General features: G+C 42.7%; 2 protein-coding genes across 2 annotated transcripts; both read right to left on the reverse strand.

Moving 5' to 3' along the window:
* Nucleotides 1-241: 241 nt before the first annotated feature.
* Nucleotides 242-4,458, reverse strand: LOC117960656 (calcium homeostasis modulator protein 2-like). Its single transcript, XM_034898694.1, has 3 exons — nt 4,088-4,458; nt 3,296-3,907; nt 242-990 (listed from the first exon to the last, which is right to left on the reverse strand). Exons 2-3 carry the CDS (start codon nt 3,839-3,841, stop codon nt 577-579), a joined length of 960 nt encoding a protein of 319 aa, XP_034754585.1. The 5' UTR covers nt 3,842-3,907; nt 4,088-4,458; the 3' UTR covers nt 242-576.
* A 2,335-nt stretch (nt 4,459-6,793) lies between these two features.
* On the reverse strand, nt 6,794-8,613 carry calhm3 (calcium homeostasis modulator 3). Its single transcript, XM_034898693.1, has 4 exons — nt 8,327-8,613; nt 8,110-8,237; nt 7,873-8,000; nt 6,794-7,277 (listed from the first exon to the last, which is right to left on the reverse strand). The coding sequence occupies exons 1-4, from the start codon at nt 8,611-8,613 to the stop codon at nt 6,828-6,830; spliced, it is 993 nt and encodes a 330-aa protein (XP_034754584.1). The 3' UTR covers nt 6,794-6,827.
* Between the last annotated feature and the right edge of the window lie 1,592 nt (nt 8,614-10,205).

The following is a 10,205-nucleotide window of genomic DNA, read 5'->3' on the forward strand; positions in this document are numbered from 1 at the left end:
ATTAAAGGCCAGTTATTTCATGTATCAGGATACTATGCATCCTGAAAAAGTTCCCCTTGCCCTTTGGAAGTAAAATAGCCCCCCCACCCCACCATCACCATCACCCCACATCATCACATACCCTTCACTATACATAGAGATCAGCATGGGGAACTTTCCATAAGATCATCTCTCAATGCAAATCAGACCAGATATTAAGCTAACTGAAATAAAACCATGCCAATCTCTAGGTATGGTGTGTGATGATGGGGGGTCATTTTAAAGTGAGCGGGCAGGGGTGTAAACTTCAGGGAAGACAGTGAGGTAGGAGGGGGAATATTTGTGTAGGGCCTTGTATGCCAGGAGCAGGACTTTGAAATGTATTCTGTAGGCAACTGGAAGCATAAGCAATGGAGCTACATGGCCAGTGGATTCAGAGCAGGTTCTAATCCTCGCTGCAGGAGTCTGGATGAGTTGGAGCCGGTGGAGCCGGCATGAACACTGCTGTATTTGTTGCTATCACCTACGTAACCATCTGTACGTGAGGTCTGAAGCATTACGGTTGCAGTCACTGGATCATCTTCCAGAAGAATACCGTCAGCCAAGCACGTCCATCTCTTTCTCCATGGCCTCCACGTTGTTCTCCAGGCTGTACGTGGCCCATTTATTGAGCCTGCTGTACAGAGGCAGTCCATTCTTCTCCCTGTACAGGTACACACCGGTCACTCTTTCCCAGGTAGTGCTGCAGATAGGACTGGCATTCTGGTGCTCAGCCAGCTGCGCCTTCTCCTCCTTCTCCAGTGCCACAAACCCAAAGAAGCTCTTAACGTTCTCTGCAGCCAGGATGCGGGCGTGGACAGCTGCCGTGTTTTGGAAGAGGGCGTTTTCATTTGAGCGGTACTGGGACCAGTAGTTGTCCTGCAGGTAGCCGAGTGGAGACGAGCAGCGCTTCATGCACAGCATCAGGAACACGGTCAGGCAGATCCCTCCCACCAGCAGCCAGCCTATCAGCTGAAAGGAACACATGTCATCACCTAAGGCACTGGATCTCATATTTAGGTCTGCTCTTTGCTCATTAATACCTTTGTCTGTCTTTAAATCTGAGCAAACAAGCAGCGTAGTAACATTAGGAGGCACATTTAATCAAACCCAACTTCAATTTGTTTTATATATTACTCATCCATATAATTATATTTCCTTGTCAAAATGGTTATCAACGATTTCCACAATAACATTCTCACTAGTAAAATTGTATTTTAAGATATCTATAACTTTAATTGTACTAGTAAAAACTCAATTTAAATACAAAATTGAGTAGCTAGTAGTAATAGCTAGGATTCAACCGTGGCTAAATTGGGATGTATTACTTGACGCCTATATGAATACATAGTAAAAAAAAAAGCTATTGGTGAGAATTTGATTGGCAGATTGGTCAAAGTAACGCCTAAAACTAAAGGTCTCAATGGCTATGGCTGTTGGTAGTTATAATTAGTTTTGTTCCAAAATGCAGAAATCTATATTATGGCTTATTTATTATTCATTCCATTTGCTGCTGTTTAAAAAAGGACTATTCCAATTTTTTTTTTACTTTAATGAAAGCAACAACACTACACAGTACTCTGTTACAAGTAAAAGTCATGCGTTTTGTATCAGCATCTAAAATGACTCGTTATACAGAATGGCTCATTTTAGAATCATATAAATTATATTGTTGTGATTCAGCATTTCTTATGGCTTAACAGCCAAGAGATATGAAAGGTTTTTAATCATAATCCATATTAATCCATTTTAATGTTATAGCTGTAATGGTGATTTATGTCCGTTGTTTAATTAAATGGTAAATTACAGTTTTTTTGTACTGCTTAAAACCTTTCATAGTTTCTGTATTCAGCACACATGTGTCCAAGTAGATGATGTGTTAGTGCTTGACCGTGGAGTCCTCACTCCCCCAGAGTCAGAACTGGTTTAGACGCCCCCCCCCATCCCTCCACCTTCTTCGCAAAGAAGAAACACTTAAAAGACTTGTGGACCAAACTGAGTGAAGGACAGATACCGCAGGTCTTTCCTTCATGAGACTGTACAAAAAATTCTGTTGACTCTGTGTAATGTATCCCATGTGCCATTATTATTAAATATCTGCATACATTTTCATTAAGGCAATTTCCATAGTGCAATTTAATAATTCATGTGTAATTATTGTATAACAATGTTTGCTTTATCTCTATCTGTGCTCTTTATTTGCTGTTGCAAACCGCAATTTCCCCACCGTGGGACAAATAAAGCTTATCTTATCTTATTTATAGTAGTATTAAATGGAAATCAGACCTTTTCAAATTTGTTTGAAATTGCATGTACTTTTGACTAAGCTGTCTTCCTCCTGCTTTAATAATAATAATAATAATAATAATAATAATAATAATAATAATAATAATAAGGCATTTTATTTAACAGCGCCTTTCTAAGCACTCAAGGTCGCTTAACAGACAATAAAAGACAGATACAGGGAACTAAGAAGTATAAACCGTTATAAAAAACTAAACAAAAACTGGACCAAGATGAAACTGATCTTCTTACTGTGGGACACGCAGTGACATCATGAAACACCCAACACAACTTGAATTTCTTTCGGTTCATTTACAAATTAAATCAAAAATCAAATTAAATCAAATTAAAACACTTATGAATCATTGGTCCACATGTGCTAGAAATACAGTTCATAGTTCCCCATCTGTTTTGACATTGTGTAGAGATTGAACAAACATAACACAACAAGTTAATCAGTGAGCGGTTGTTAGGTGTATTTTGGTATTTTGCACAGAGCCAGGCTGCCCGTTTCCATCTGTCTTGAAGCTAAGCTAGGCTAACTACATCCTGAATCAAGCTCTGTACTAATGGTATCAATCCTGTCACCTAACGTTTGTTAAAGTGCTCATATTCTGCTCATTTTCAGGTGCATATGTATATTTAGAGGTTGTACCAGAACAAGTTTACATGGTTTCATTTTCAAAAAACACCGTATTTTTGTTGTACTGCACATTGCTGCAGCTCCTCTTTTCACCCTGTGTGTTGAGCTCTGTTTTAGCTCCAGAGTGAGACATCTCACTTCTGTTCCATCTTTGTTGGGAGTCGCACATGCGCCGTACCTAGGTAAGGACTACTAGCCAGTCAGAAGGAGAGGAAATCTTCCTTTAATGGGTTTTGATGGCAAATACGATCAAATGTAGCAAGTGGCATTTAAACATTTGATTTGATAATGGATTGATATTTTATATTAATTCTGAAACTTAGACAATCATGCAGAAACAGAATAAAGTACCTGAGATTCATATTTCAGTCTTCGGTTAATTTCAGCCCAGAAGCCTCGCAGCTCTTTAGGAACACTTTCTTGACACGGGAATTTCGCCATGACCTCTGGCCCCTGATCTGGGGGGAACCCCTCCACCGTGCTCGGGTCCACGAACTCGCTGAGGGCGCACGTGTACGCCTGGCCCTGCAGCAGAGAGATAACGGACCAGGTGATCGGCGCCACCACGCCTCGACCGATGATCGTCCCCAGCACCGCGAAGGCCGCGGCTCCCGACAATTTCTGGCACTTCCTGAGCCGACACTCCGACACCAGGTCCCACGTGGTCTTGCTCATCATTATTCCTATGAGGAAAAACACCAGCGCTGGAACACCAATGGCAGCCAGGCCGTAGCGGTAGTTCCTCCCTGAGGAACATGGACATTCAAAAGCAAAAATGTTGTATGCAGTCTGGCTGGCGACAGTGCCCAGAGCGATCAGACCGTTAAATATCATCACATCTTTACTCTTGAAGAAGAGGGACACAAACTTAAAGTTCTCTGTGATGAGTGCAGCCATGTTGGGATGTCTAGTCTTCACTGAGAGATACACAGAAGAGCTGGGAGTTTGGTTTTAGTAGTCAGGCTGTAGAAAGAGAAAATAAATATAATACTTGAAATCTTGGCCTTATTACATTTGATAGAAGTTAATTAGGATGTTTCTGGATAGATTCAGTTCAGTTGCAGAAAATAAGTGTCACACGATGTTACACTTACAGCACTTTTAGTCCAAAAACAAGCCAGAAACAGTGGAAAACATACTCACATTGATGTTAGAAAAAAATCCAACCACTTTATTTAAAACAGTAACAATGGAATGCAGTCATGCAAGCCCGCGCTCTGCCAGAGTCCTGACGCGGGGCTTGTGAGTCAGCCTTTGTAATCCAAGGACATCATCCAGTGCAACAACATCTCAGGAAAAACTAGTCCGAAACATCAAATCTACCTAATCCAAGACTAAAAAGAGAAGTACCCCGTTTTGCGTGTGACTTTGAGTGTGTTAGCAGTCTGAGCACCAGTCCACGGTCAAAGCCAGGAACTGCCCTCCGGATTCCTCCCCAGTGGAAAAAAATGTGGTCTGCAAGTAAAAACATGTGTTGCTGATCACGGAGCAATTTGACAAAAAAAAAAAAAAAGCAGGGCAGCCGAGGAACTGAGAGCCTGGAAGACACACACACCAGGAAGAGTTCACACTTAACTGTGAAGATAGGGACTGATCCAGATCAAGTTCCAAAAATTGTTTTTGAATTGTCTTTAAAAAGTGTTTTTGACAGCCAAAAAGCATCAACAAGCAGATTTTCCTTAAAGTCTTGCTAGCTGTACTATTAGACAGTAATAACAAGGGAAATTATGGTACTCTCCATCTTCTGTACTACACTTCCTTCTCCTTAAATTCTACAATGTGTTTCATCAAACTTTGTTCAAATTAGAAGGAAGAGGACACAGCTTAGTGTCATTGCAGACATGATTCAATACTTTATTCCCACCTGTATGCGCTCGTTGTTATATATATATATATATATATATATATATATATATATATATATATATATATGTTTTTTTAAAATGAAAACCAAGCCTGTGTGGTTTCGAAGATAAAGTAAAACTCGCTCTCACAGCCAACAGTGGTCAGCAGGTATAAGTTCAGTAAACATGCATGTTGTTAGCAACAGTAGCATGGTTCCCTCTGTCAGTCCCGTAACCCCCCCCCCCCCCCCCCCCCCCCCCCCCCCCCCCCCCCCCCCCCCCCCCCCTCCCCGTGCAGGTCCCTGTAGTCCCTTGGAAGTCCTAAAACACATGTAGAGCAGGCCCGGTCACGCTTACTTCTTTTAAGTCACTGGGGCAAACCACAAAGGGGTAGAACCCTATTATTTTTGCTCAGGTTGGTTATTATTAGGGTTCAAGAACCCATCCCAAAGTCCAGTTTACACTCTGTTTGTTAGTAATCACTACACACTGGTCTGAAATACATATATACATGCACAAATGGAGAGATATCAGAGTGAACGGGCTGCCACCTGGACCAGTGCCCTGAGCGGTGGTGGGGCGCAGTGCCTTGCTCAAGGGCACCTAGCAGTGCCCAGGAGGTGAAGGGGCATCTCTCCAGCTACCAAGCAAAACTCTTTGCCAAATAATTTGGTCCATACAGGGACTTGAACCGGCAGCCCTCCAGTTCCAGACCCAACTCCCTAGTCTGAGCTACTGCCACCCTGTTCCTGAACCCTGTTGTAGATCTGTTAACATTAGGGTTCAAGAACCCTATTATTTTTTCTCAGGTTGGTTATTATTAAGGTTTAAGAACCCAATTTCTTTTGCTCCAACTATTTCCCAATGTTTTTCATGCAAATCTGGCTCAATGTGCTCTACAAAAAGGCCTCTTGGACCATAAACATCTGTCCTGATGTTTTTGCTAATTTGCATAATGTGATAATCAGTGACATGATTGTGGATTTTGTCTCTATCAACACCAAAATTGGTAAAGAGTCTTGCAAGACCGGGAGACACGTTTTTACTATAAATGAGCAAGATTTGCCATCAATCATGGCCGCCATCAATCAAAGAACTTTGTAAAGGACTGGGCTTGGCAGAAAATTACCTATAACTCATAATCATAACCCAACAGTCCTGCCTATAACTGATGGAGACATCTGACACCTTGACCTAAACGCACATACCAAGTTTTGTTCAAATCTGATAAAGACGTGTATATGACGTTGATGATGAATTGTGGGACACATTCTCAAAAGGGGGGTCTGGGGGTCCTCCCCTCAAACACTTAATTTCCTACATTCCTGTGAATTGTTAGGTAACAAACTTAGGCTTTTTCTGAATCTATTCATGGTAAAAATTTAATTAATTGTTATTAGTAATTCTTTATTTTATTTTCCAGACATGGACGTTTTTTGTAGTTATCATATACATCTCCACAAACAAATTATTACAGAACGAGACATTTGAGTTAATTAGCTAGCTTTAGAGATGGCAATTTGGTGTAAATGTGTGCACCAGTTTGGTCCAGACTTAAATGATCCTTAAAGCTCTGGGAGGGAGTATGTTGGAGCTAACGGGAACTGCAGAGTTATTGATAATTACTTGTGGTTGTAATACATCCACATTGTCAATGTAAATATTTGCATCTTAATCTTAGTAAACTACATCAAATCAGGCAGTTAATAGAATCTTTGTGAGTCTGTCGTCAATTTGCATGTTTCCAATCATCTATGTGGGTCAGCACCACGTAAATGCAAACCAGCCGGACCACACCCAAGAGCCAAATTACCATAGCAACAGGGTTTGCTCCCAAGAGTAAAAAGCATGAAGTCAAAGAACTCCATCATGATCTAAAGTCTCACACATCTGGCTGCATCGGCAGTCCACCCGTACAGACCCCGCTGTTAAGTCGGACGTAGCAAAGCATGCTCTTACTCTGAGGTAGCCTACAGCTGACATGCTTCTAAAGCTTAACGTCGTGATTCATCCTGCAACTATACAGCCCTGAGTGTGTCCTAGACATCAGAGTACAACGTCTTCCCATCACCGTCCTTCCAGGTAACACACACCCTGGGTCTGTGGGCTATGCGGGTGACGTCCAGTTCAGGTTTATTGTAGTACCACTTATTGAGCAACCGGTCCACCTGTTCCTGCTTTGATACCCCGTGAAGTCTCTCCTCTTCTTCGTCCTCCCACTCCATCTGACAGTTTGTGATGAAACGCGGGTGGGGAAGACAATGCACGGTGTCCTCTCTCATGTCCTCAAAGAACTGCACCACACATTTCTGGGCGAAGTCGCGAGCGTGCAGGACGCAGGTTTCATCGAAGAGCTTCTGCTCCACGTCGAGGTAGTTGCTCCAGTAGCGTGTCTGCAGGGACGTGGCCTGGTCGTCGAAACAGGGCTTGATGAGGCGTCCCATTGACCCGAGTACAATCAGGAAGAGGAGGATGGACCAGCCAACTGCCTAGACAGAGGAAGGAGAGTTAGACATACAAAGCCGACAAATGAGTCTTTTTCTGAATTGACTGTGACAAGGGCCCAAAGAGCCATCAGTAGTGGCACCAGTTGTGTGGAGAAGGTGTGTGTGTGTTGTTTTGTATTGTAAAGCTAGATAGATAGATATTTATTGATCCCAAAAAATGGGAAATTACAGTGTTACAAAAAAGACCAACATCACAGGTCCAGGATTTTGTGAATGAAGTCTACAGTACTTGTGTCACCACAATGCTTTTACAAATGACTAAGACATTTAACGTGAAGGTCAGTCTTTGCAGGGTTGGCATCATGCACGTGTGTGTTTCATGTTTTCTCATAATTTTATTCCATTTGTTTTAATCGATCAGTCGAGACAACATTGTACTCACCAATTTCAAAGGATTGATTAAGAGTTATACTAACAGTATTCACAAGACCATTGGTTACTGTAATTTCTCCTCCTGTCCATACTGGCTGTGAAGAACTTCCTTCCTAAAGCAATCCCAATGTAAGTAATGGGGGACAAATTCCTGAGCTGGATTTTGTCCCCCATAACTTACATTGGTAAGGTTGTAACAGCTTACTTGTGAGTAGCAGCGAACGTAACGAGAGACTGCTTTCCGGAAAGAGCTGTTCCTAAAGATAATGTCCTCCTTGCAAGGCACTTTGGCCATGATTTTGATCACATCCAGACCTGTATTGTTGGGCAAACCTGAGGACACACACCACATGATACATCATGCAGACCAGTACCAGTAGAGATTGTACTATGAATACTCATTGAGTATGCATTTCCATATGTAGAATGTTGCACGTGTTACCTGAGAAGAGTACAGGGTCTACGCTAACACTGAAGGCACAAATGAAGATCTTTCCATCCAGCAAAGTGACCAGGATCCATACCATCGGCGCCAGCAGGGCCCTCTGGAGCATAGCGGAGAACAGGTACCTGCAGAAAGACACAGGACCAGTTGTAATTTTCCATCTGCCTCTGTTACACTGATTTAGGATGATGAAAAAAGTTGATATTTGACTCACTTTACCACAGCAGGATTTTTGGATCTGTTTCCAACGGGTCTCATCCACTCGTCCATCATGACACCCGTGTGTCGGTTGACCAGGACCCCCAGGAAGAACAAGATGATTGGCGGGACAATCATCACTCCCAAAGAGTACAGTTTGTTGTACTGAGGCAGGCACGGGCAGTTGAAGTCAAAACTGGTGTAGAGCTTGACGCTGACCAAGGCCAGGACGATGCAGATTCCATTGGAGATGGACTCAGAGTTGGACTGGAAGTACTGCAAGACTAACTTCAGACGCTCCATGACTTAAACGGCAGGTAACGTTCAGAGTAGAAGTAAAAACCCAAAAGGTGATCCAATTGCTGCCGTTTCCTTTAAAAAGTAGTAATTTAAAAAAAGCTTCTGTAAAAACGAGTCTTAAATCAGACTCAGTAAACAACCTGGTGGAAGAAATCAGTGAAGGAGTGAATTCTGCAGAGCTCCAGCGAGAGAGAGAATGCATGAACACACCTGAACAGGTGAGTGAGCCGTGTGGCCACACCCTGCCTCACATCACAGGCGTACAGACAGAAAAGAAGCCGCAGCAGTAGTTCCTGGTAGGGCTGTATTATAATCAGAAACAAAGCATACAGGACTGTACAGTAGATCAACCACCACTGTTGCCGTTACATAAAAACCTGTTTATTATTAAAGGATACCCCTTAAGTTTATAGATAATTTATTTGGGTTATGATCCAATGGGTCAAGAATTGATAATAGTTCATTAATTGTAAAGAAGGTGTGGCAGTAGCTCAGTCTGTAGGGAGTTGAGTTGGGAACTGGAAAGTTGCTGGTTCAAGTCCCCTTACGGACCAAAGGACAGAGTGTGGCTCGGTAGCTGGAAGCCGTATTTCCTCCTGGGCCCTTAAGCAAGACCCCCCCTCCCCCAACAGCTCAGGGTGCTGGTCCAGCTCTGGCAGCTCACTCACTTACTCCATTGTGCATGATTAGGTCCTGAGCATGTGTGTATTTCCAGGCCTGTGTGTACTGATTATCACTGATTACTGACAGTAAGAAACAGAAAGGTCAACGGTCATACCTTTGAACAGGAGGGGGAAGAGGGAGGAGCACAGAGACTGATCAGGGGCTGGACATACCCGGCCACTTGTCCTTGGCAGCTGACCCTCTCCCCCCCCCCCCCTGCTAAAATGCTCCCACTGTCTGCCCCCCCAGTGGTTCAAAAAAAAGGACCAGGACATTGCACATGTCAAGGTTCTCATTATGCATGTAAAAGGTGGGACTGTTTGTCGATACGTATGGCAGGAACCAACGTGACTCCGAGTGAAGTGGAAAAGGCCTTCCATTAACTATATGAAGTTTGAAAGTGAAGCATTTCAGAAACACAAGCTGACAGGACAATGTTTTTCAGAATGCTGGGGAAAAACAAGTTCTCATAGTTTATTTATATAAAACATGTTTGCTTAACGTGCAGGAAAGTGCTTAGATTACAATGTTAAAGAATCTATTTTGACTGGCCGACGGTTTTTGAAGTGGACATGACCAGACCACCTCACCACAACTTTGTCTTGTGAAACTGACGCGTAGATAAGCATGTTAACAGTCAGAAGGCAGTTTGCATGAAGGCCAAAGAAAACTTTGAAAAACTGAATCTTAAAAGTGAAGAAAGCATCGAGACCAGTCGCTCTGCTGGTCTTATTTACATTTGGATGACTTTTAATAAAAGAAAGGTTGTTGTGGGTTCCACTGGCATGTTCTAGGGTCCTCCGATAGTCCTAAGCCCTCTGCCAGCCTTTAGGCAATATTAAAGAAACTGACCAAAACAGCTTGATGGCCAGCCAAAAACCCAAAAGAGAGAAATAAAAACAATACAGTAGTTTAACATAAGACAATGAAGG

The sequence above is a fragment of the Etheostoma cragini genome, chromosome 17 (assembly GCF_013103735.1).
Source record: "Etheostoma cragini isolate CJK2018 chromosome 17, CSU_Ecrag_1.0, whole genome shotgun sequence".
Lineage (NCBI taxonomy): Eukaryota > Metazoa > Chordata > Actinopteri > Perciformes > Percidae > Etheostoma > Etheostoma cragini.

Coding starts and splice junctions, on each gene's coding strand:
- LOC117960656 (XM_034898694.1), bottom strand. CDS start 3,841: ATGGCTGCACTCATCACAGAGAACTTTAAGTTTGTGTCCCTCTTCTTC. Junction 991..3,295: donor GACTGAAATATGAATCTCAG/GTACTTTATTCT, acceptor TGTTCCTTTCAG/CTGATAGGCTGGCTGCTGGT.
- calhm3 (XM_034898693.1), bottom strand. CDS start 8,613: ATGGAGCGTCTGAAGTTAGTCTTGCAGTACTTCCAGTCCAACTCTGAG. Junction 8,001..8,109: donor AGACCCTGTACTCTTCTCAG/GTAACACGTGCA, acceptor GTGTGTCCTCAG/GTTTGCCCAACAATACAGGT. Junction 7,278..7,872: donor ACGTTCGCTGCTACTCACAA/GTAAGCTGTTAC, acceptor TCCTCTGTCTAG/GCAGTTGGCTGGTCCATCCT.